Raw genomic sequence first — 27,835 nt, 5'->3', positions numbered from 1 at the left:
TTAAGTATAGCTGCCCAGCTTGAATTGAGCTTCTAGTTTATAATAATTCTCAAGAAATGGAGCATGCTCGAAAAAACACTGATGAGTTTCACCGATGTATACAAAAGAATGGCCATTAATTGTCCTCGGTGACTTTCAATGGTTGTTGGTCATACCTTCGGCTGCAGTAGAGAACTCAAAGTTGGAGCTGTATGCTGTGTAGCCAGCCGTTGTTCGGGCGCGCACGTGGAAGACGTAGACAGTCGAGGGTCTGAGCCCTGTTACCACCACACTAGGATTCTTAGTCCGTGTTGACGAGTAGCTGAGCTGCTCTTGTTCCTAAAAAAAAAAAAATAGAAATAATGGAATGGTTTTGATGTGCAGCATTGCTAATTTTTAGTGCCCTTAAAGCGGAAGTCAACCCAAACATATTTTCTTCCAGAATATGTTCTATGCAGGCCCACTAGTTGAAATACGGCATTCTGATTAAAATTGGAATATAAGTTAAGCAGCAAAATGCACCCACTTTTAGCCACCTCGGGGGGGCGGCCATTTTGTCATTTTAAAGACCGATCACGGCTCACCTGTTTTCTGAAGCTGAGCCATGATTGGTCGTTATCTGAGCCATGAGCAACTTCGATGTCATCGTCAGTCGACAGAAGTGGCAAAATGGCCGCCCCCTGAGCTAGCTAAAAACGGGTGGATTCCTCATATTGCACAAACACAATATTAATCAGAAGGCCATGTTTAGACTAGTCTTCAAAACTAGTAACTCCAAAAGCAGCAGACGATGCAAAATAAACTATCCAGCAACCGCCAACACTTACATCATATTGTTATACTTGTGGACATGTTATTAAATCAACCTGTTATTCCCACTGAATTAGAGGAGTTTTTCGAGTGAATAGATGACTGAATTTCAATCACCTTCTCATAGTATTTGACTTCGTATTCGACAATGTCTAAGGGGGAATCTTCCTCTTCTGTCCAGGAGAGGGCAATGCTGTTATCAGAAGACCAGTCCTTCTTGATGACACCCACCAGAGCAGGACCTGAGGACACATGGAACCACGGATATGACGCAACTTCTACTGCTAACAGGTGAGCAATAAATTCATCTGTCAGGCTTGTATTCGCCCTTAATATTTTTAACAAAGTTTCCCTATGTCGCAGCACTATAATAATCAGATGTGTTTTAAATGAAACCATTCGATTGACACGAGTAAAGAAACAATGCATCTTATCATACGTAAATATATATTTGAAATGCTATACAAGTGCCGGTATACAAGTATAACGAATATAAACAACACATCTAAGGCAAGAAAACTGACTGTAGTCTGCAAACATGTCCTAAGAAGCTCACATCAAATATTATTCATGGATTGAAGTGGACTCTAAAGTGTTTCAGAGAGGTGCTTTCACAACATCATTTCTGGAGTTTCTTCAGACATCATAAAAAACGTTTTCATGAATCGAAAATAAACACACACACAAATACCTTGAAAACAGTGCCGCTGGCACATGCATAACATCAACCCTCAGTTACCTGCCGAGGAAAACAAACGGGATGGCTTTCACACGATGTTAGATAATATTACAGATTACAATTTGTGGAATGATACACTGCCCGCTGTAGGCATGTTACAGTTAGCTAAGTACAGCACACATATTGTGGCCGTTGTCAACTTATTTATTTATTTATTTTTTAATTTTTTAAAGCAACACTGTGTCATATGTCAGTTTTTGTTGATTATGGCGGCGCCATGTGGACAAAAGCGGTAGTCTTTTGACAAACGTCAACCAAGGAAGTGAGTATGTCGTAAAGCAATTCAGGACATTTGTTTTGTCTTTTTGGGCCAGGGTTTCTTCCATCCCTCTCAAAATTGCTTAGAGCCAGTAAAAACGATACAGACACCCCAGGGCATGACAAAAGTCCCATTCAACCACTTATAAGTCAACATTTCATCCAACGAGTTGTGAAATTTTTTTTATTAAGGTCGATTTCCTGCCCAGTGCTGCTTTAACACTAGACGCCAAAAATAGATGCAAATATTTTCTCAGCGACAACCAGATATTTACCATTAGTTATTCATAAAACTCTCACTAAATAGACACAAAGATCCAAGTGCAGTCTTGCCAAGCGAGCTGTTCGGGATTTTATTACTTGATTGCAAATTCAGGCTTGGAGTGACATCTAAAAAGAGTCATCATCCTCATCTGCACACCGAGTTGACCTAGAAGATTCAAAAGGCCAAAAGCCAGAAATCAGCACTTGAGAGAGGTGATGCATCTCAGTGGGTCGCAGGCAGACGCTACTTCACATCTTGTCATGAAACCGAGATTTTCTCGCCGCAACTCAACCCGACATGATGCTTCACAGCTCAGCGGCTACACCACTGCAGCTATTTTTAAGCAAAAATCTAGCAGTGGGGGACGATGAGCACGGAATGTAGAAGTTGGATGCTGACTGCTGCAAAACTCATGCGCAAGGTGGAAAAATAGGTTTGTCTAAGGTTTGTCCAACATCTACTTTCTAGAGAGAGAAATTAGGACTATTATTACTTAGGACAAATAAAGCTTTCTTTCATTCAAAATTCCGTTCAAAGAGACGTATTGAAACTCCTTCATGCCAAAATGGGTCATTAACAGAAAAACGGTTGTTTTCTATTTTGTGTTTGCATTGCAAAGCCTGATCACGCGTACATTTGCTGATGTCTGGTATTCTTGGTAACGCACACCCCTCCGCTTTGGAGGAAGGTCGTAACGGAGATGTACAGTATCTCAACTGCCGCAGTTAATAATGGCTCACATGTCATCAATAACTCAACACGATAAACACAAAAGTGCAAATACAGGATGAAACTATTATTTGCTTACTTTGCCAATGTAGGGCATATGTGAAATGAAATTACAACCGTTTATTAATGTTTTTTTTTGTTGGTGGATGAGTTTCCTTGTCTCTCCAGCAGCCGCCATTTTAGACTAGCGTTATGCAGCGGAAATATTACATTCAAAATTGTGCGTCCCGAGCATTTTCAGATGAAAATAAATGCATGCTGTGTTATGCATAACCAGACAGTATCATTTATTTACATTTAACTCACAATCGGACCACTTTATACAGGCAAAGGCAGCAACCGTTAACTTGAACGAGTCTAATTGTCTTTTTGTTACGTCTTTTTCAAATATATAGCCCATCCTGAGGGAAATAACTGCTTAAGATACAAACCTAAATGATCCTTTATTTCAATCAGTTGCTAATTAGTACAGAGTCCCCTTTGTTGTTCAGTGCGATGCTGCGCGGGATGTATGTATGCATGTCTTCTTTGAAAACTGCAGGCGGCTGTAGGCAAACACGATGCACAACTGAATATTAGATCCGAATGCACAGGAGAGCCTCGAGCTGGCAGGAAATAATTTTCTAAATCGTTTTCACATCGTGGTCCACCCGTTTGCTACGCTGCTTAGGCTCCGCTAGGTCACGAGGGGAAAGGCTGAGAGCCGGGCTTGCACCCAGACTAAAAACAGCAACGGACAACCATTCACACCTATAGGCAATTTAGAGCAAAAGACAAGCACAAGAATATCAATAGAGAATATGCATGCAAACCTATCAGAATCATTTTGCCTATCACCACGACCACATGCACATTTTTCTGTCAATATCGTTTCGAACAAAATACCACCTCACGAGTATATACAACATACAACATTTGACTAAGATGTAAGGGATAAGATTTAAAATCCTCTTAGCAGGTGCATCAACCGTCGTGGTTATGCTAAAATAAGCCACTGCAATGATTTTCAGAGTGTCTGGGTAAATAAAAATGCATAGCTCACATCGCTTGGTGGAGGAGAATCCCTGCCAAAATCCACATTTCTAGAGGGGAGGTTTCAATGCAGAGAACTGTTATGAATATATAACCATGCATACATATAACCGCACTGTAAACTGGATTTTTTTTTTTTTTTTTTTTTTGCTCCGAGGAGGTTATTTACGTTGCTTACAAAATCATTTCCATTAAACTTTATAGAGAAGTGTGTTATGGGGCAAGATAACCCATTACATTTGGTATGGACTTTGTGAAATTTCTCATCACTTCTCTTCATTTCACATTGAATGCGTTATAATGGTTACATGTGAAAATTCTGATATATGCATGAGGAGTGCATCATTATTGTTGCAATCAAGTAGCAATATTGTGCTGAAAAACTATGTTAAAGGCGAACCCAACATTTTTTTTCAGAATATGTACTATGCAGGCCCACTAGTCTAAACACAGCATTCTGATTAATATTGTGTTTGTGGAATATGAGAAATCCACTCGTTTTCAGCTAGCTCAGGGGGCGGCCATTTTGTTACTTCTGTCGACTGGAGATGACATTGAAGTTGCTCAGGGCTCAGATAATGACCAGTGACAGCTCACCTGTTTTCTGAAGCTAGCACTAAGCTAACGGCCACGAAGTTGCTCAGGGCTCAGATAATGACCAATCACAGCTCACCTGTTTTCTGAAGCTGAGCTGTGATTGGTCGTTACCTGAGCCCTGAACAGTTGTGATGTCATCTTCAGTCGACAGAAGTGACAAAATGGTCGCCCCCTAAGATGGCTAAAAATGGGTGCATTTTGCTCCTTAACTTATACTGTGGCGGCACGGTGGTAGACTGGTTAGCACGTCCGCCTCACAGTTCAGAGGTGGTGGGTTCGATCCCGGCCCCGGCATCCCTGTGTGGAATTTGCATGTTCTCCCCGTGCCTGCGTGGGTTTTCTCCGGGTACTCCGGTTTCCTCCCACATTCCCAAAACATGTTTGGTAGGTTAATTGGACACTTTAAATTGCCCCTGGGTGTGATTGTGAGTGCGGATGTTTGTTTGTCTCTGTGTGCCCTGCAATTGGCTGGCAACCAATTCAGGGTGTCCCCCGCCTACTGCCCGACGACTGCTGGGATAGGCTCCAGCATTCCCCGCGACCCATGTGAGGATAAGCGGTATAGATAATGGATGGAACTTATACTGTATTCCACAAATGCGATATTAATCAAAATGCCATATTTCCACTAATGGGCCTGCATAGAACATATTATGGAAAAAAAATGTTTGGGTTGACTTCCACATTAATACAGGCTACGGTATTCGTTTGACAAGCTCCTTTATTGATGAGCACACATTTATCGCCATTTTTGGACTCGTGGGCAAAATAAAACGGAACAGAAGAAAACGGAAAGACAATTTTAGTCAAGTTAAAAAAGATGTCAAATGATTTGAGGCTGAATAAAATGGCAACATCCAAACAGTACAGTATGGAGATAATAGTTACAGTGTATGGAAAGGACAGAAGGTGGAGAGGGAAGAAGAAGCGAAGGAGGGAGCTGGGAGAGCTGTGAAGATCTCCCATGGGGTTGGATCTCTACAGCATCTGAGCATATAAATAGATGTCGGCCTTATTCCCGAAGGAAGCTCGATGAAAACAGAAGCGAGCCCACCAGAGAAAAGCAAGAAAGTGATGAGCAAAAGCGAGAAAATCCCTCAAATAAGGACAATACATTACGCTGAATGGGGAAAAAAAAAAACGCACACATGACCTCATTAGTTGAAACTTTGGCCACATTTACCATGGCATTACATTGCCTATGTATGACCTGGTTCCCACCTGGGATAAGCGTGTGTCCTGTGGGCTCTGAACACAAGCGGGGCAACTACAACGCATATGGGAATGCATTGAGGATGTAGTGAAATCAGGGCCTCTTATCTCATAGCTCATGTTAACACTTCCTCTTACATTTAAGACTATTAATTTTTTTTTTTTGTATCAATGTAATCCTATTTATTTTGCTTCTCAAAAGATTTCATGGATGTCATTTTTATTTTATTAAGAACTACTCTGGGCAAAGAGGGATTCACATTTTCGATCGACATAATGATTTGTCGAAATACATAAATTAAGCTATTATTACGCCCCCTCTGCTCCTGCGTGCCTCTTGGCAGTGCAGTGAAATTTGAGGGTTGAATATAGCTTGAATAACGCTTTGCTGAGCAATAATGGAAGTATATTTAGAGCAGAGTGCAGTTCACTGTTGAATGCGTTCAAGCGATTGTCCTGCACTCTCTCCATGCACTGATGCATTGAGAAGTGTTAGCGTATCACCTAAAACCATCAACCTAATCAACCAAGGGAAATCAAAAGGAAACTTTCACCCCAGGTTTGAATCGTAACAAAGTGTTTATATATGCAAATGGACTTTCTTTCTGCGATGCCTTCACTCAGCGCGTCCAGTTCAGGTGTCTGCTTGCAGAAACTACACAGTGCACGTCTACATTTTTAGTATGCTGACCACATAGGAAAGCCAGATCAGACACATCGCCCCTCTGGAATCAGAAACACTTGTCAAACTGTCACTGTTCTGTGTCTTTTTTTTTCTTCTGGATTCTTTCCAAACATGTCCAGTTTCACTTGACTCACCTCGAGGAAGGTAGTAATTGACCCCCCCCCCCTTCATTGGAGTGTCACAAAGGATACGTTTCAAACCCGAACTACAAGTGTTCCCCTCCGTTGTGATGTTTTATTTTTTATTGAGTTGCAAACAATTAACTCATTCACTGCCATTGACGTATTTATTTGTCTTTTCACACTTCAGCCATTCACTCCCTGGAATGTATTTATATATTTTTTTTCAAATTACTTCAAACCGTAGGGTTAAAGTGCGTCCGAAAATGTCTGGCAGTGAATAAGTTAAACAACTTTTGTGCTAAAACTGACTGATAGCAACAGGTCATGTGTCTGCCCATGCAAGTCAGTATCCTCTTGGGCTGTGCATGAATCGGTGCCGACTTGAATTGAGATGCGAATTGTCGATTAAAAACATATGGCGAATTGGTGAGAATCAATCATAGCATATGGTCGCATGTACTGGTTTCAGAGGAATGTTTGATTGGTGACATATAAAATGTGAGGGGTGTACAGCGTCGTTTGAAGCAGGCTCTTTAAAGCCGACACCAGGAAGTGTTTGTGCGTGTATGGGGCTGTTTAGCCAGCTAATGAACATTAAACCAAACTGTTAAAATAATCAGCGCCTGTTATTTCGCCGCTGGCCTTTGATGCCAGTCTCGCACGAAGGGAATTTGTAAACTTGGACGTTGGACCGGAGAGACGAACCATCCCAGGTTAGCTTAGTGCTAGATGGTACGACAGAACGCGGATGGATTTAAAACTTTATCACGAGTGAAAAAACACCCTAGGTTCTGCCGTTGCATAATGTATAGTGTGTCAGTTATTTTTTTCAGTTTATGGACTATGACGTGTTTTCGGTGAAAATACAATTAGTAACCCGTGCGAGTTGATTCGGGATTGGGGAGTCCGAACTCTTGTCTCCTCCTTCCCATCACTTTACTGCATGTACTTTCATTTCATAAAATCACACCCTCGTAAGCTAGCCTCCATTCAAACTGTTCTCTGACTTCCCCGCGCCCCTTCACAACTATATACAGATATGTCCACACTAACTTGGCCCTCCAAAGTTTGGCCCTCATGAACATTTCTGAAACTGCTTTCAATGCAGTGTAGAGCTTCCTGGGAATGAGCCTCCTTCACACCGGAAACGCTTAATTCATATAACAATGTGATGCACTTCATCCTACTTCATCCATAACGGAATGAAAACATTTTCAACAGATTTTCATTTTCATAATGGCACCTGGCGAATAAAATCTCTATACAAAATCAAGTTGTAAAATACAGGTAGCCTATATATATATTGTATGCTAATAAAGAAAGCAGGTGGGCTGCTGTCTTACTACGCATGCAAGACTGTAGGTGGTGAGCGCACCAAGTGTCACTGACTGAATGTGTGTGTGTGTGTGTGTGTGCGTACAGTATGCCAATTGAGTAGAGGCAGTTTGACAAGTTAATCCTTTCTCGGCACCCTAATGGGAACATCCCCCCAGGCCGCTTCACCTCTCCAGAGATTATTTTGCATCCCAACTTCCTCCTGTCAGTCTGGTGGCCTCAGGATGGTTTGTGACACACATAACTGACATCTGGTTTCCATATGATGACAACCCAAAAGCAGAACATTTCAGCATGGAAAAATCCCAACTCATAAATATGGTCCTTCATCTTAAAAGGGCAAATTCGGGACAATTACAATCTACGTATGATTTTTTTTTTTTCCTCAAAGTAATTTGATAATTCGTAAAGCTGATAAAAAAATGCAGTAACAATTTAAGGGTAAAAATACAGCCAATTACCGAGATTAATTATGAGACATTTTTGATCAATCATCCTACAGATTTTGTTACGGTTCCTTATCATTCTCCTATTGGATTTCGTTTGGCTGGAAAGAGGGTGAGTGTCAAGGTGACAAAAAGGTGAAACTAGTTCTCAATTGCGGTTCTTACTAAAATGATATGATGAAACTCACTTTGTTATCATTATGAAAATCCTTCGGGCAAGGCTTATTGTAGTCTGGATGTCTTCGCCATAATTGTAATAATGTGGCTTTTTCAAGGTACCGGATTCTTCCCACACTCTAAAAACATGTTACCAAAATGAATTTGTACGTGTGAATGGAGCATGAATATATATATATTTTTTTTTGTCTGTATGGGCTTTTTGATTGACTAACCAATGCAGAGTGGCCCATGCTCAAAGTTAGCGGTGATAGGCTATGGATGGATGGACAGATGGATGCATGCTGTTTATTACAAACTCGGCCATGTACATTATATCGTCCAGTCATCAATCCATCCATCCATTTTCTTCCGCTTATCAGAGTCGGGTCGCGTGGGCAGCATCTTTAGCAGGGAAGTCCAGACTTCCCTCTCCCCAGCCACTTCGTCTAGCTCTTCTGGATCCCAAGGCGTTCCCATGCAAACTGGAGAACATACTATAGTCTCTCCTGGAACTTTCCTGGACCATCCTAATCAGATGCCCGAGCCACCTCATCTGACTTCACACGATGTGGAGGAGCAGTGGATCAACTGTGAGCTCCTCCTGGATGACCAAGTTTCTCAACCTAGCTCTAAGGGAGAGCCGGGAGACCCTACGGAGGAAGCTCATTTTGGCCTGTTGCATCCTTGACTTTGTTCTTTGGGTCACAACATATCATCTTATCCTTTAACGCTATCTAAAGCAGATAAAGCTCAACTACAATCTTTGGCACTGCAAAGATTATTTTCTTCCAGTGCTGCCTATTACAGCAAACAAGAAGAAGTTAGAAAAAGACTCATTTCGACTTTGAGACACATATAGTGTAATAGAAATGTTATCCCAGCGTTGACTTTCTTGCACAATCAAAGGGAAGGTATGAGCACATGTGCTGTATATGCAACCTTTATAATTTATTCATCAACTCTCCAGCTTCTCCGCAGTTTATGCTGATCTATCAATTATTCAATCTATATTTGTCTCCACAGAATAGAGAGTTCAAATTTCCAGTGAACTTTGGGTTCCTAATTCAAGGCCAAGACAAAGCACCGGTGAGGATTGCACACTGCAGATGACCTCAGATCAGCAGGGATCTGCAAATGAAGACAAAGTTCAACGCCACAATGGTCGAGCCAAGCGCCAAAATGGGCTTCACCTTTTGACATTATCAGCACAAAACAGAAACAGAAACTCTGTTCACTGAAAAAAAATAAAGCTCAAGAGACCAAATATGACTCCACAACAAATACGTAAATGTCTGCCAGCACTAATGGCATACATATGTCACGCCAAAAATGTTAACATAAATATTCATGATTGTGATTTCTCTGCTACCTAAAATGATGACCAAATTTTGCAGGCACAATTGTAATAGACCCGATGCGGAATGCTTAAATTGAGCTTGAATGTGCGTTGCGCATCTTGGCAGTGCTAGAATGGATATTTGCAAAAGAAAGGACTATGATAGTTTTGTGCAAGAACGACAACTTTTAAAACATATTTTTGCCAAATTGACATTATTTTGCCCCCTGCTGAATTGAATAGAGTATCACTTTTTTTTTTTTTTTTTTTTTTTTTTTTTAATCACATCATGCCAATTTTAACTTTACAAAATAGTTCTGATATTTGAAAATCAAATCAAATCACAAATGAATTCCCGTAAATTCCGGATTATAAAATACTACTTTTTTCCCATGATTTGAACCTTAAATGTGATGAGGTTAATTTATAGATTTTTACAAACGAGCTTCCTGCTGCCAATAGATTTTCTAATAGTCTCGTCACATCTGACCAATGAAATTTCCCAACTCATCAGTGACCAACAAAACTGAGCGGGTCCGTGCTCATACTGAATCTTGATATTGCTCATTTGCATAATTCAGTGAGATGCTTGAATGATGATTTGTTCTTTTTTCCTCAGAACTGTCCGCATGCAAAGAATGAAGCGTTAAAGTGAATGGTCGCACAGGGATGACATATGGCATCGCGACGGCGGTTATGACGGCGGAGTGTTCACCAAAAGGTTGTGTTGAATAAATGGAGCCAGCAAGTTCACTTCTTCTTCTGTAGCCCTTTCGGATCATAAAACTAATGTTCAGCATTTTACTCATTCACTGCCATTGACGAATTTACTTGTCTTTTCACAGTCCAGTCATTCAATCCCAGGAACTTATTTATATTTTTTTTCATTTTCTTTTCAAATGTTAGGGTATAGTGGGGTCTGCAAATGTCTGGCAGTGAATGAGTTAAAAACATAACTTCAACACATCATCAGATGCTTCACCAATTTTCCATCCAAAACGTTTGCAAATGCAATTCTCAAATAATGCATCTCATCCAAGTCAATGAAAATGCCTGTATTTTCCAATTGCGCAACCACAAGCCTGAAGTGAACGGAAGACAGTCAAACAAATTCCAGGTCTCGTAGCTCAGTCAAAAGACACACTCACCAGCTTGGTGGGTATTGACAGTGACGTTGATCAGCGCACGTGCAGCCACTCCAAGCCCAGATACACCATTCACAGCCTCCACGAGGAAGGTGTAGTTGGCGGGTGATGCAAAATCTAGTATGGCCACCGAGATCCCAGTTAAACCCAGTGGCCGGGGGATGAATCTCAGGTCTGGCTCGCAAGGATCGCACTGCATCCCGCCGCCGTCGCCATCGCAGCGCTGGCACAGGACATTGTAGGTGATGTCGCTGCGGCCTCCAGTGTCACTCGGAGGCATCCACTGCAGGAAAAGGGCCGTGTCATTGATTAATGACACCAGGTTCCTGGGTGCCGATGGAGGCCCTGCCAGGAAAAAGACGATATGTCACGCAATAATATTACAGCGTGTTTTGATACCTGTGCATGATGTTGGAACAACAACTTCCTGAACCGATTATCCCGTTCAGGGTCACGGGCAGCTGGAGCCTACCCCAGCCGACTGTTGGCAAAAGGCGAACTGTACCTCGAGCTGATCGCCAGTCCATTATAGTGACAAATATAGAAAGTGTAGTCTCTGTCAGTAAATGCAACTTAACAGGCAAAAATTGGAGAAACATCACCTTCCGAGAGGTGACTATAATGATGAAATGAGCTGCAATACACTCTTTTTTTTTTCAGAACTCAAGACGACTTTGAACGTTTTTTAAGTAGGAAGGTATTTATAGCAATGGTTTAAAAGTGATGTGCAGGGGAGGATTTTGTAACAAACTCACACTCACAAAACAAAACAAAAGGCCTATGAGCAACAAGCAGTCTAATTTTAAAACCGAGAAATATATGTGTGAAGCTTCATGGTGATAAAGTATCTTATTTGGCAAAGTGAATACAAATAAAGCAGCAAGTACGTTTTTAAGTGCCATGTGTGGGTGAGTTGGTGGGCGGTGGTCAGAAGCTTCAGTATTTTATTCCAGCACTGCGGTTGCCAATTAAAAAGATATTTACAAAAACACATTAACTCATGCAGGGGCGGTGATGAAGCCGCATATTTACACTGTTCACAATGCTAGTGATGTAAAACATATGCAAAAAGCACAAACATAAAGCAGATGGGGGGGGAGGGGGTCATAATAATGCAAAGGGCTGTTATAAAAGAGACACAATGAGTGACTACTTCAACTGAACCTACTTGTGCAAGCCATGGTAGAGGGGTCCTTGTTGGCCCTGTAGAAGCCTTTTTCACAGTGACACATGGTGGCAGCCTGGTCATGGCTGGAGCTATGTGGCGGACACTGTGAGCATTTCATGTTGCCAGCGTTCGACTTGAAGAAACCAGGTTTGCATGCTGGAAAATGGGAGAGGCAGACAAGAAATTCAGTAAAAAAATAAATAAAAAATAAAAAAATACTCTTAAACACTGTTACTTTTTTTTTCCTTACATATTTTTTAATTCTAACAAATGATATGCCCATATTACATGTTATGCAGCACAAACTGCACTATATAAACAGTGCCATTTTTTTTAATCACATGCTCACAATCAGTTTTAAAAAGCTACTAAATACAGCCCAGGTCAACAATTTCTGATGAGAATTTAGGCAAGAGTAAGGGCAAGAAAACCTTATTTATATAGCACATTTCATACACAAGGCAACTCACTGTGCTTCATACATGCAAAAGGAGAGCACCTAAAAGCAACAATAGAACAGCAGGATACATCCACATAGAGAGCAAAAGTAGCTTATTACAATGACTAAAAGGGGGAAATCAACCCAAACATTTTTTTTCAAGAATATGTTCTATGCAGGCCCACAAGTTGACAGACGTCAGGAATACTCTGAGGCAAGGTAGACATACAATAGTCAAAATGCACAACCCTGACACACTTTCATGAATGCCAAAAAAGACGGTTTAGAATATGGTGCAAACAACAGGTAACATTCAAGAACAGGAAAGCCAGATTGGATTAGACTTAAAAATAAAATTACAAAATCAACAAAATGGCTGTAAACCCTGAAGGGCAAATGCCATATTATTGTGAAACCTCTTCAATTAAAGCCCAAGGGCTACACTTCAATCACACCTTGTCATATTAAAAACAATGCAAAAATGCATTATGGTGTACAGAGGTTAAATCCTAAAAATAAAAGTAATCATAAAAATACCCATCTAATTAAAAAAAAAAATGACTAGAAAAATGTGCACTGAACCTTCAGTATGCTGTGTGTGTTTGTGTGGGAAAATGTAAGTGACATCCGCAGTGTTTGTGGTGTATACTGAAGCAGGATTCATGACTTTTTGGGAAGTGCGGAGTGAGAGTTTGGACATTCACATGAGGTTTGCACAGGCAAAACACATCCACTTGAAAAGGTAATATGGTTCTTAACTTTCATGAATTCCCGTGAGAACCTCTCTCTTTTACGGCCCATCGTAGTGAGGAGTAGACTGACAATGTTGTGCTGCAGGAAGCCCAAAGTTTTTGTTGACAACTTCTTTTAGAACGTGTTATAATGGAGTCTATAAAAGGCCTATGTGCCGCAGTCAGGCTAGACCTTGAATATCTAATGTAAAATTCATAGCAGTCCATCTGAATATTGCAGGGATATTTTACTTTGAGCCGCAAATATCCATCCCATGATACTGATGCGTTTGACACACACAGTAGAACAAACCCAGTCACAAATACAGCAATGGCTGCCAAGATTCACTCTGAAAAGAATGACTGACAAATGTTTTCAAGCCATAGTTATCAGCTTATTTATCAGTGGTATTGGCTTATTTCATACCTAAAAACTGAAACGGTGCACAAATAATAGTTTAGACCCTTGCATTTCAATATAAATGTTATCATAATTCATGTTTTCATGCATGTTAAAAAGCTATTAGCATAGTAATAACCTGACATTAAGACCTCTTTTCCTCAAAATATATCCACATATGTATTGTGGGTCATTCTGCGAAGACACATTTTCTAGCGACACCTTAGTCCAACTTCCCCAACCATAATTTTTTTCATCATGTCATTTTTCTCAGCCACAATTTTCACCTTTTTGTTCTTTTAATTTTCCTGATGCGTTCCTCTCCTTTTTCCGCTTCCATCACTTATTACTTGATTTGCTAGTAATTAATTACAATTGACCTTATAAATTTCCAGCTATTTATTTTCTACACTGCCTATTCTTTTTAAGGATGCGGGGAGCTGGAGCCGATCCTAGCTGTCTTTGGGCGAAGGAGTGGCTGGTCGCCAGTCGATCAGAGGGCGCATTTGAGATTCACATCGTCACTGCGTGTGAACTGAACCCACACTGCCTGTCAGAACAATGAAGCGCTACACGACCTGTGATGCCTGCTAGATGTACAGAGGCAGTAAGCATGGGTGTTTCCATTGCATCTAGTGCAAACCATATCTTTGACCTTTGTCATTGATCAATGCTGAAGCCATGAAAAACAAGATATTGGATGTTACTGTGGCTTATTGTGACAAGGTAGTGTTGAATTTAATCACGGGTAGCATAAGGACTGCCAAGGTACTGACGGAGATATGATGTATATAAGACCGGTTATAGAACTAACCTCCCATGTACAGTACATTCTTACCATGAGACTGTTATTGAGCTAACTTCCTTGACACAAAACGCAAGCATATGTGTTGCACTCGGGATAAATTTCTATTTGGGATTTCACAACTGTCTGCAGTGACGATACAAATTCCAAGAGGCAGATGACACACATGGAAGAGTTACAATCAAAAGTACAAAGCACAAATGTGAATCTGCAAGAGATGATTTGAAATATGTGTATCTGTGCTGAGAGAGGTATTCAAAATCACGCCATGCTAACTCCTAATGTGGAAAGTTATTTTGTAATTTCACCAAGTCACTGACCATTCAACCATATTTGCTTGAATGTTACACCGTGCCTACTGTATGCTGAGGTTGTGCCAAAGGCGAGAAACAGATTCATTTGAGTTTGCAGCTGTTTGTTGCACTCGGCTAGAAGCTGCGAAGATCACCTTCAGAAAGCAATTTCAATCCAATTTGTTCACTATCACTTCGATGGCATTTTATAAGCCAGGGCATTCATATTCATGAAAGGCACAATTTTCACAAAAATATATATTCACTACGCAAACCAATAGTGGCCTCATAAAAAAATAAATACATCATGAAAATTTGCCTTAGAGGCTAGAAACTTCCTCATTGGAAGTGAGACCACCAAAATATCATTTAAGATTATTGCACATGAATAGATGTAGTTTGACCAACATGCACACAAGTTATCCCCTCGCTGTTGGTCTGTCAATATGTGAACAAGTTTACAGTTGTAAAGGAAGCAACATTACTTGATTGCTATTCACAGTTCACTAACTGGAAACATGATGTACTGTCAAATGGATCAATGACATTTTATTAAATAGAATCGTTCAACAAAAAGGAGAATCCATTATAGTGACACGATGCAAATAACTCACATCACGTTTTGACATACTAGTTATTAAACACTAGCTCAAGTGTTACCTGTGCATTTTCCATCTTAATTATGATAACTATTCATCTATCTATCTATCTATCTATCCATCTATCCATCTATCCATCTATCCATCTATCCATCTATCCATCTATCTATCTAGCTAGCTAGCTAGCTATCTATCTATCTAGCTAGCTATCTATCCATTATTTAACACAAGTGTTTAACTGCCAATGTGGAATAAAGTTCTGACTGGGCTATGTTGTTCAAACCTGGTTTGAACATAGGCTAAATGTAGGATAAACGCTAAAAATATGATTTAATTCCCACTGGGTATTGACTTTTGCGGGCACAATTGTGCACTGCAGCCGCTTCACAGGTGGACAGGACGAAGCTCACAAACAGTGAAAATTGCGTAAGTAAACATTGTTTATAGACAAATTATGAATTATTACGAGTAAGCAATGCTTACTTACTACATTTTCACTTGTGCCAATACTCCATGGCAGTATAGGAATTCTTTGTTAGTATTTGGCCTATATCATACCAATCATACATTTTAACCACTTTGCAGTACGTTCGATCGACATAAACCCATTCAAAACTCTTTTCTCCACATTGGCAGTTCCACGTTTCCATATTGTTTCACCACTGAAACTAAGATTTGAAATAAAGCTTTGAAATGTTATTGCACACAGTATTTTCACACCACAGTCTTTGACTCAAACTATAAAATATGCTTTGACCATTTCTACACAAAATACTGTCGCTTGTAGAAGGCTGCTTGTATGGCCATTTCATAAAAATGTCAGTATCATTCTCAATGTGCGACCACAGTAACAACCAAACATGTTTTAGTACTTAATGCTTTCCTCGGTACCTCCAGCTAACGTACTTCCACCAGAGGCAATGCATCTAACATCCACTTTCCGATGGAAACATTCAAGACAAGAGATGACTTCTTTTCCTTTGTTTCAATAAACAAGAGTGCTGAAAACAACAGATTCTTTAGAGCAATTTCACAAAGTGACTTGTCAAAATCAAGTAGGTAAAATTAGTCCTTAACGAGGAATTATGCGTAGTCTAGTAAAGTGACTTATGATGTAATCATAACATTGTTTGTTGTGGAAATTGTGGTTGAAAAAGAAATGCACTGAAAAGGGATGAGATTTTCATGGACAGTGACAATCGTCTGATTCAACGAGATCACCTGCAGGGGCTTATCGTGCACATTTGCATGAATGTAATGACACACTTGATAAGAGTTGTTTGGACGTCAAGAGCTGGAAGTTTTCTCTTGGCTTTTGGTTGTCAGAAACAGATGGAGCCAGAAAGTGTGTTTACGCTGGTCTCCCGGCTTTGATATGCAGATGGAGAGTTCACAGGGAATGAGTGATGCTCCAGTCTGGGAGGATGGTGTTCGAGGCCGGAGTCAACACAGTCCTTAATGGACAATGACTCAGATACAACTAAGAATGTATCGATTTCCTCATCGCTAATCCAACCCAATCAATCCTAGAGGCACTCTTGGCGAGCAGAGCACAGTGCAAACTAAGTGAGGTAAACTGACCTCTGGCACTGAGTGTCACAACCAAAGACGATAGAGAAAGGCTGCGTGGGTTTTATTGTGGACCTTGGTTAATATGTTTCACCATCAACTCAGTGTGTTTCTCATGGGAATTTCATAGGACATTGTATAAAAGATGAAGCACTGTATTTGCCTCTGGATACTGTATTTGAGTCTAGGCCAGCCTTAGCCAATGAGGCGCCGATGGCGAGATTTTATACATACATTTACAAATGAAGTACGTTTTTTAACATCACCCATCATTTTTAAAATAATAATACATGGGGACATTTTCTTAATTTCTTGACTGTTTCGTTACTGTCAAACAAATTATTTGAGTGACTTGCTGTTGTGACAGCTAAACTGTAAAAAAAAAATATATATATATGTCATGTCATGTCATCTTCCAAACCGCTTATCCTATATAGGGTCGCAGGGAGTTGCTGGAGCCTATCCCAGCCGTCAATGGGCGAAGGCAGACTACACCCCGAACTGGTCGCCAGCCAGTCGCAGGGCACACATAGACACTGTCACTGAGCGGGAATCGATCCCACGCTGCCCGCACACAACTCAGGCGTGTGTACCACTACACTATCAGTGGACATCTATATATATATATATATATATATATATATATATATATATACACACACACACACACACACACATGCACACACACACACACACACACACACATACATTGGGTGAACCTGAAACTTCAAGGCAAAAAAAACTTAAGTTGGGTAACTTTAGGTTTTGCTGTTGTGAAAACTGTCTTCCCCACATTTCACAACAATGAAATAAGTTTAATGAACATTTGTCCCGTGTGTTCTCCCCTCAATTTAAAGATAAAGAAAAATAACTCAGCAGATTGTTTTGTCCTTGTTTTGCTAATTAACATTGTTGGCATAAATGACAATAATTTATATTCTAAAGTTGTTCCAACTTAAATTACGGTTTTAGCCCCAAAATATACAAGCTGTCTTTTTTACAATGTAATTGGACAAAACAAAAGGAGTGACGAGTTGATGCCTCTTTCTCCCAATTCACCCTTTTTTTCTTCCCTGTGCTCTTAATAATTTTGGTCATTTTGACATTTGCTAAATTCTCCGTGGTCACATCCTCTTTCATTTTTGGTCACAATAAATGAGGCTGTTATTGTTTTTTTTAACTTACTAGTTTAACATTAAATAATTCATGCAGGTACATTCTTATTGTCCCTTAATTGATATGAAATGTTTTTTTAATAATAAACACAAAGTTTCAGGTTTTGTTACTCATTTATGGAATAATTAGATTTTCATATATAGTTTAAAGTGCAACTGTCACCATCATAAATTTAGAAATATACAGCAACTAACCCAAGCAATGAAGAGTTAATTCAACACAGATAACTCACAGTGTATAAGATGCCGCTCTGCCAAGACAAAAACGCTGATTACGTAATTCAGCTTGCTCCTCTTTGTTTATTTTATTGTTTGTATTAATTTCAATTTGCTCTTCTTTCCTTTTAACTTAAGATTAAGCAGTAATAGTAAAAAAAAAATGTTCGAATATTAAAGATGGATTTTGACCAGATGTTTGGCGCCCCCTACGGTTCACGGTGCCCTTAGCATCCGCCTATTTGCTTAACGAGCGAGCTGGCGCCGATTTCAGTGACATGAGTATTGCAAAACTTCAAATGGATACGATGCTTCTCCCCCGCAAAAATGCCAGATTTGTAATGATTACTGTGCAAAATAACACGGAGAGGCTCGGCAGTTAGACAATAAGAAGAAGCATGTCAGAGTCTGATGTCTTCTGTTCGAAATCAAATGTGAGCCGTTCGCCGCAGAACATGGCATTGAAAAGACTGCAGCCAGAATATTTGGATGTGAAAACGAGTAATCGCTTAGCACGCTTGTGGGTTTTCGGTCTTATTTGCATCTATATTGGGATTCAAGTCATGTTCCCAAAGACATCTCTATTAGCTTCCCCTGTAGTTCAGGGTCTCCTTTGGAATATGATGGTGCGATGAAAGGATATGGAACAAATAGCATTAGTACTATGATGTTGCCTTATCTAGGTCATGATATAACCAGCCTATCTTTGAGTAATCCTCTGGTGGCTGACGCTGAATGAAAGCAATAGAATAATCAGGCACTCGACAGAGATGTCAAAACAGTCTGGCAGCATGCTATCGGGTTGGAAAGCGGGGTTTGATAAGGGCTGATACCTTTGTTTAGGCTGATGGGAGGGAGAGACGGACATGTTGGAGAGAAGCTGTGCTCATATTTGGAAGCGCTGGGGTTTTCCCTATTCGCTCTCACTCGCTCTCTCTCCCCCTCTCCGGCTCTCACTCGTTCCCCATGCTGCCTCTCAGACAGCTTTGATCACAGCTCCCTTTGAAGCAGTGTTCCAAAATGAAAACGAGGAGAAAGCAGAAGTCATCGCAAGTTCACGCCTAAACTTCCTGCAACTACTTGCAAAGTGCACTGCTTTTTTTTTAAATTTTTTTTTTTACTGCAAATGTTCACCAAGTCCAACGACATTTTTTTTAATTTGAACTAAATCACTGATTAAAAGGCAGTGCAGTAGGATTACCATTGATTACAGTTTCTCATAGGAATTTGATCTCACTGATATATCAATTGCACTGTGAAACTGAATCATAAGAGGTGCTGTATGAGCCAAAAATAACATTTAGAGCGCACACCCACCCACACACACACACACACGCACGCACACACAAACGAAGGTCGGAGCCCAGATTCCAACCTTGGACCTCTGCACTGTGGGGCAGATGTGCCAACCGGTCGGCCAGTGTGCCGCTGAGAGATATATCTTTGAAGGAAAAGCCACATTTACAGTCAAGTTCAAATGGATGTAAAATGACAAGCAAACCCCAACCCCGCTCCTCAGGGGGGCCCGACCCACTATTTGAGAAGGACTACCATAGGCAATTAGAATTACTATTGCAACATCTCAAATTCAAGCCCGACAAGAAATAGCGGAAGAAATACATAATACCATCATTGCCTAAGTCATTTTTAAGTCATAATATCAATAAAAATGATCAACATGCTTGTTAGAAAGAGCTTTCTTTATGTCTGTCTGTCAGTCATTCAGGTCGTGGTAACCCACCGAGGTTGAAGCAAATCTACTCTTGTTTGTTGAATTTAGTCTTCCTAAATCAATTTTTAAAAAATGGCTTGGGCAATTATGCTACTGGGCTAACGACACGTACTGTAACTTTGTAAGGACCAGCTGATTTGATTATCTGTCCTGTTCATGGAAGTAGCTGTCAAGATTCGCTTGACGCCGGTGCAACTCCGATACAAACGAAAATGTCAAACCACTGTCAGCGGGGGGCACGCGAAAGGGAGGATAAATGTAGGGCACCGTCTCTTGTCTCATCAGTAATCACTTGTGACGGGCTTCTGTGGTGTTTAACCACACTTTAAAGTGTCACAAATACACAGAGAATAAATGTGAAAGACACAAAGACGAAACAGTAGAACGCACAAACACGGTCGCTAATAAACGAGATATTAGAGCTTGTCCTACATCCGAGCTGTGCTAATGACCCTTGGCTCTTTGTAATAACTGCGGTTACTGCATTACCACTGGGTTTGCCTCTGAATTTCAACTGGGTCTGCGGAGACTCTTTCAGTCTGTAAAATAAATGACAGTCTGTGCACTTCAACTGTAACTATGCCGGGCATTCTTAATTTACCGCATGCCTTCATTACTACAGTATGTATGAGCCTTATAAATGAAAAAGAGGGTTGAGGGACTTCTGGAAAGGACAAGACGCAAGCTAAATTAGCAGCGGAACTAACAAATGAAGGCAATTAGCCAGCTAGCCCCTCACTCTGTCTGCACTAATTGAGAAACCAGGCCAGCAACTATCCAGAGCAACCCAACAGCTGTGGTAAACTTTTCGTCTGACTCTCGGGGCACATTAAGTAATGCTGATACAACTAATTATAGTTCCATATCCCAAAAAGCCTTTTACAGAAACCTTGCAGTATTTATCAGCGTTCTCTGCTCTCATAATAATAGTTCATGGATGTAGGTTCTCCAACGGCTTGGCATTTATCGTTGTAAAAACGGACAAATAAACACCTTGATGTGACAAGCGTTGCTTACCCGTTGGAACAACATAATTGAGTCCGGAGACGTCCTTATGGAGCAAGTTGTGATTTAAAAATATAAGAATGTGCTACTCTTGACATACTGCCCCTGTTTGGTTAAGATAAAATAATGGTCATGAGCAACAACGCAAATGAAGGGGAGAATGGAGCAATGATCAAAATAGAAAGACAAGGAAACGAATGACAGAAAAGTAAATCAAGAGAAAAAAAAAAAAGAAGAGATTATGATGGGAGGTGAAATCGAGAACCTGAGAAGATCCGTTGGGACAGGCAGTTTATTTAAGTCAATCTCGAGCAAGAACCAGAAGACCAGTGAGGTCTATTAATGTGATGGAAGGTTATTGCTCATACGTTTCTGTTTTTTTTTTTTTTTTTTTGGTGAAATTTTCTCCACGTACAAAGGGGGGAATAGATTTGTCTGTTTGTTACCAGTGTTACTCAGTGAATGGTAAACAGGTGTAGATGTACTGTAATTCATGATTCATTAACATTTTTTAACATTTTAAAAATTGGAATATGTATACCTGGCTTAAGTCTATCCAGTCACATGTCCTCAAATGAAGACCAGGAGCCTTTACCTTTTCTCATAGGACCAGCCGGCAAGCGCTTGGAAATTTACAATTTGCAAGAACTTCATGAATCTGTTTTTGACTTTTCTGGATAAATGTTTCTTCGAAACAAGACTGTATAAAAATAGAACAAAAATAAATATAATATCTAATGATTATGTTATGATTCGAATTGTGTTTTTATATGACTGTAAATAGTCAATGCATTAATAATTATTTTGACACTCAGATGTGCTTACGGATGTTCCGAAGCATTTGTAAGAAAATAAGCATTGTCGAATACCACATTGTTCTTGCAAAGTGAATCAATAGGAGTACAAATAAACAAAAATGCAAACACTAGTTCTTACTCTGGCAGTGGCCGTCCATTTCCTCATGGCCAATGCTGCATACGCAGTGACCCAGTGGCACCAACCAGTCTCCATCAGCACCACAGTACAATTTTGGCGTGTCTTTCTCTTCTGCGTTTTCAACACAGGCACCGATAACCTCCACCAGAGAGGAAGAGTCCCTATGTGGTACAGTGTCGGGAAATACCGCCAGATTCCGCATAGTCGACGGGCAGCGTTTGTAGAATACCTAGTGTAAACAGTTCAATAGGTAGGTCAGTCGGCCACGCAAGGCAAATAAAAAGGAAAATTTCATAGCAGTGGCCCTGCTCACTGCTTTCTACTGACCTTGACAGAGACAAGAGCAATACAAGCGCCAACATCCTGGAAGGCCAAATAGAAACCCCTCTGAGTCAATGGCCCCACCTCCCTGATTTCAGTGTTGAGGCGGAGAACGCGATCGCCAAGATCTGTCTGAGTAAAACTCTCATCCGCCGCAATGGTGTCAACCTTGAAGTGATCATAAGTACTTCATTAGAACAATCCGGGATTTTTTATTTTTTTATTTTTTTTTTTTACACAAGATCTTTAGCCTTTTTGGAGATACTAACCTTGGCATAGTCAGTGGGCCGAAAACGTGTCCCTGAAGGCAACGGTTCGTTTGTCTGTAGGTAGAAAAGGTTGAAGGTTTCCTTACAGGTGCCAGACACCCAAGGAATGGAGTTGCAGTCTCTCAGAGTGAAACGAAGCTCCACATAAACCTACAGGGAAATGTGAATAAGTTCATAGAAAATCACCACAAGATTATTTATCACTTTAAAACTAATATTTCTAGGAAAAGTATAAAAAAAAAATATTGGAGGTATAGAAAATGATTCATTTTCCTTATCTTTAAAGGCTAAAAGTGTAAAAGTGTGTGATACAGCTAAGTTTCAATCAAGCTGGGCTGTACTTCATTAGGGAAGACTTCCTGTGCCATGAATGATTTAAAATTATGTTTATTGATGAACCTGTATATGGCATAGGCTTGCATAATCTGTTTTCTGATACATTACTTGGAAGTCTGCCTGCCCTGCTTGGAGTTTATATTTTCAATGTCCTACTACAGCATTTATGAATTTCTAAGCGACACAATTACAGTACGTGTATGAATGTATGTATGAGTGTATGAAATGGTAATGTGACACACTGTGACACACCCGGCCAACGTTGGTTCTCTGATTAATTTCACAGACCACCAACCTGAACCATACTTTCTGATAAACGAACATTGAGGATATATTGAGAGTGTAAAGCAGCCCAGACCCTCTGTGCTGCTTGTCGCTGTATCCATCCAGATCGAAGCCAGTTGTTTTGGTTTAGCTCCATTACATGGCAAACTTGGAAGGTGTGAATTGGTCTGTTCTGTTCATCCATCTCGGTGATTGCATCCCACTGGAAAAAAAAGAAAAAAAACAGAATGGGCTGGATGCTTTAACTATGCAAAGAACAGAAAATATATCAAAAGAGCTTCTTTTTGGGGGGATTTAATCACTTTCTGAAAGAAAAATGGCATCTTCACGGACTGTAGGTTTGGTGTTGGTGTTGTTGAATTTTCTATATTGAAAAAGTATGGTGTCTTATTTCTGTGAGGACTATATGCAGACAAAGTAGACTGTATTGACAAAAATGTGGAGGTACACCTTTTTACTGAGTGCTCCTCATCTCTTGCCCAAAGTCCACCAGGATCTGAACCAAACTCTGACTGCAGATGTACAGGGACCGAATAGACCACATAAGGGGTTCCAGTTCAGGATTCCTCGGGGGACATGGTTGAACGCCTTCTCCAAGTCCACAAAGCACATGTAGACTGGTTGTGCGATTTCCTATGCACCCTCCTGAACCCTGGTCCACTGTTCCACAGCCAGAACAAAAACCACAAAATCCCTCTTGAATCTGAGAATAGACTTACTCACGGACCCTTCTCTCCAGAACTACTGAATAGACTTTACCATGGAAGCTCATGAGTGCGGTGCCCCGGTATTTGGAACGCACTCTTTGGTCACCACCAAAGTTAGCCACTCTAGAGGCACTGTTCCCGAAGTCTACTCAAAGTTTCAGAGGCCCACATCTAGAGCCTTAAGAAACACCAGGCCCAGCCACAGAAGATCTTTTTAACCCACAGTGACTTCAACCCCAGAGGTAGCAAAGCCCGCCCTTAGAGTCTCCACAGTCAGCTTCCACATAAGAAGGCGTGATGGTGGATTTGAGGAAGCCTTAGAAATATTCAGCACACCAACTCAAAATGTCCTGAGTCGAGGTCAGAAGTGCACCAGAACCCCCTTTGCACAGTTTAAACGGTGCACTGCTTACCCTCTTGACACAACAGATGGTGGAGAACAATTTGCTCAAAAAGCCATCCGGGAGTCATTTGCCAAGGCCTTGCCTATCACGCCCAAGTTTTGGCCTGTTTTCACTGATGTACAGTGCAACCTCATGCATTTTCGTCTGGATAGATAGACACACACAATCATTCAGATAATTACTCTTTTAGTCAAATTATATTTGGGAGATGCCTCTCTAGATGCAGTCAGGAGTAACCTTGTTTTTGGAAATGTTCAACCCACGCGCCTCCCTTATATAATTTCTGTAGTAGTATAAAAACATTATTCCGAGTCACTTTCAACAATTTTTTCAAGATGTTACATCAGCCAGATCTTATTTGTCTGCTCTGCTTCAACATTGTGTGTTCATAAAATCAAATGTTTATTGATAGAATGCCTCTCTGTCTATGTGTGAGTTGGGTTGTTGCACCAGACACTCTTTTTTGGGGGGGTTTGGGAGCACACAATCATTGTGTTCTAAACTACGGATGTAGAATCAAATGGCAATAGACACTTGAGTTTGAGTTCTTTTGAGTATGGTTTTGTTATATTCTGTTCATTTCTCCCTGTTCTGGTTTGCTTTTTACTTGTTATTTTTTGCAAGGCAGAGTCTTATGCATCATACCTGCTGGCCATCAACATAAAAAAATCTGACTTACAGAAATCACTGGAACATGCCAATGTCTCTGTTGACAAATCTACCATACTGTATGTCGAACATTAAACAAGAATGAGGTTCATGGGAGAACATAAAGGAAACAGACGTTGTGTCTAAAATGAAACATTGCTGCACGTTTGAAGTTTGCGAAAGAGCACTTGAATGTTCCACAGCACTATCGGCCAAATATTCTGTGGACAGATGAACCCAAAGTTGATTTTAGGGGGGGAGGAAGACACAACACCATGAGTGTAGCAAAAATATCACAGCACACCAATATCAAAACCTTATCTCAATGTGGAGAGTATCATGGAATGGACTGCATACTATCATATATATATAAAGAAAATCATCCTCCTCTCTGTGTTCGGATAAAAGTGCATTAGGAAAAGTATCTGCCGGGCAAATGCTTCGTATATAGAGAGCAGCTGTCGAAAAGCCACGGATGAGCAGTAAGCAGGTCAGGTAATTGACGCTACGGTGTCTCTATTGTCCTAAGAACCTCTCGATGCAGGATCCTCTGAAGACTTGCCGTCATGAATAAAATTATATTCTACCCCCCTCCCCCAATGCTCACACGGATAAATGTTTAAAATGGGCTCAGAAATACATGGTAACTCATTTTTTAGTATTTTATTTTATCATTTATTCACTGATTTGTCTTTCAGTGAGATGAGACTTGAAGGTTACACCGGTGTGAGTAGCTCATGAAAAAAATCATCCTGGGGGGGGGGGGGGTATCTCACTTGTAAAATGGCAGCATCAATTGAAATCTGCGGCCTGTAACTGATGTGTCCTCCACCGGATCGAATTTATATGCTAGCCATGCGTTTCTCTCGATCGTAATCTTGCGAGGCATCATATGATAAATATGACAAACTCTTGTGATATGTCGCAAAACTGCAGAGAAATTTTCCCATGAAGAGTTGATCATGGAACACACTCATTACAGTAAGATAAAAGGACACTTTTGGCGACTATTACTTTGGTGCTTTTTGTAGGCATTGCAAGAAATATCTTCACACTGCTGCTTGAATGCTATTCCCAAAGCGCAGTTGAGATTGAACCCGTAGCTATGATATACAGTATTTGTGGAATTAAACACTTTACAAGTGTATCAAAGTTTTTAATCAAATAACAATTAAATGGTTATTTAAAGCGGAAATCAACCCATACACATTTTTTTCAAAAATATGTTCCCAGCAGGCCCACCAGTTGAAACAAGGTATTCTGATTAATTTTGCGTTCATGGAATATAAATTAAGCAGCAAATCCACCCTTTTTTTGTGAATTGGGTGGATTGACTCTTATTCCACAAATGCAATATTAACCCTAACCCTAACCCTAACCCTGACACAGAATGACTTTTGTGGGTATATCAACTATTTTTATGTTGCAGATATGCACATGTGCAAGTTTTTTTTATGTTGACACAAACTGCAGAGGCATAAATAAAGTTTGAATTGAAGTTAGCTTCCTTCACTAAGTGCTGCCGACTTTCCAAATGTGTTTAGTGAATGGAATAACATTTTAATTGTGGTAACTGTGACATAATGATTAAAAAAAAGTGTCTTCTAAGCTTTATGTCATGTGTATCACTGCAGGGGTTGAAACACATCAGCTGCTTGTCTCACTAACTGTTAAATACTTTCCCTTTCTCACCATGCAAGCTTTTTCCCACCTTGAGAGTCTTATCTGTCTGTTTTACTACCTTGTGATGAAGAGATGAAAATAGTCAGACTGAGTGACAGTTGTCTCTACGCACAGATTACCAGACACTTTTGCAAATCAAATAAAATCACTCTTAGTACATTTTGAAAATTTGACATTATATATACAGTAGCTATCTGAAATTTAGTGTCCTACTTATTGATTTTGTGGTAAAAACAGTAACTTGCATAGGGTTTCATACTTTGCATAAACTCAGCATAAACTAATGTGAGTTCCATTATGCTCTCAAACAGAAAATCACTATGATTTGTTATTCTATGTTCTTCAGCATTCTAAAATGCACCCTTGGGATGTGACATAGTTCAAAAAGGAAGGGAAAAAAAAACAATTCCGGCACCTAGTCTGAAAGATGGGCTGCATCAGATATGCACCAACTAATCACAGAGCCTATTAACTGTTACGCACATACGCGCACACACGCGTGCACACGCACGCTCACTCACTCACACATCAAATCCAATACAACAACTAACAACTTATTTTCCCCCCCCCTTTTTTTTTTTTGCAAAGATCATTTTTATTGTTTTCTTTTAGAGCGTTATTTGACATTTTTATTTAATTCATAATATGCAGTTCACTACCACTGCAGCGCATCCTAGTGTGTGGCTTTTTCTTGCAACATGTGACAGGACACGAGTGTGTCTACCAGTTTTAACAGATTTATTTTGCCAAGATGTTAATCAATCTTTTTATTTAGAGGCCAGCTTTTGTGAACGAGTCAGGATACCTTGAGAGCGTTAGCATGATTTTGCCAATGGTTCGGCGCCATGAATTGGAAAATGGGCTTCCGAGTTGTTAGCACTCCATGATGTGGAATTAATTCCATTTAGACAAGGCGCCACTGTTCTAGCAGATTGCTTTCTGACACCTTCATGTTCTCGCTGGCACACTGCCTTAAATGTGGTCTCAAATTCAAGGTGCTCTTCCGCGACTTCTTTGTGGCATCCGGAAGCAATCGTTAAGTCCGATCATTGTGCAAACATTGAAACACTACAAACTTTCTACACACCGTGGCAACTTTCTAACTCTTCCCGATGCACTTTTTTTTTTCTCCCAGTGGGCCTGGATACAGCTTGTGAAAGGCGTCTTTGACAACTGAGCTCAAACAGAAGAGAATTTCTTCCGGGCTAAAAAGTGGATGAGATGGAGCTTTAAAGCGGAAGACAACCCAAACATATTTTTTCAAG

The 27,835-nt window shown here is 40.3% G+C and overlaps 1 protein-coding gene across 3 annotated transcripts in view; it reads right to left on the bottom strand.

The window, feature by feature from the left end:
- The window catches only part of LOC147149758 (ephrin type-A receptor 6-like), a 49,644-nt gene that overhangs the window by 7,070 nt on the left and 14,739 nt on the right, over positions 1-27,835 (bottom strand). For all 3 annotated transcript variants that reach the window (XM_086024848.1, XM_086024849.1, XM_086024850.1), the window contains 8 exons: positions 23,202-23,330; positions 22,508-22,657; positions 22,245-22,406; positions 21,918-22,146; positions 12,018-12,173; positions 10,853-11,194; positions 907-1,031; positions 156-318 (listed from right to left, as the gene is read on the bottom strand). In XM_086024848.1, the coding sequence (XP_085880974.1) occupies positions 156-318; positions 907-1,031; positions 10,853-11,194; positions 12,018-12,173; positions 21,918-22,146; positions 22,245-22,406; positions 22,508-22,657; positions 23,202-23,330 (1,456 nt within the window). The remainder of the gene's footprint in view (positions 1-155; positions 319-906; positions 1,032-10,852; positions 11,195-12,017; positions 12,174-21,917; positions 22,147-22,244; positions 22,407-22,507; positions 22,658-23,201; positions 23,331-27,835) is intronic.

This window comes from Filicampus tigris, chromosome 3, assembly GCF_054856515.1.
Source record: "Filicampus tigris isolate MCC_2025a chromosome 3, RoL_Ftig_1.0, whole genome shotgun sequence".
NCBI classification, from domain to species: domain Eukaryota; kingdom Metazoa; phylum Chordata; class Actinopteri; order Syngnathiformes; family Syngnathidae; genus Filicampus; species Filicampus tigris.
The sequence above is the reverse complement of the archived record's forward strand: the minus strand, read 5'-3'. Positions and strand labels throughout refer to the sequence as shown.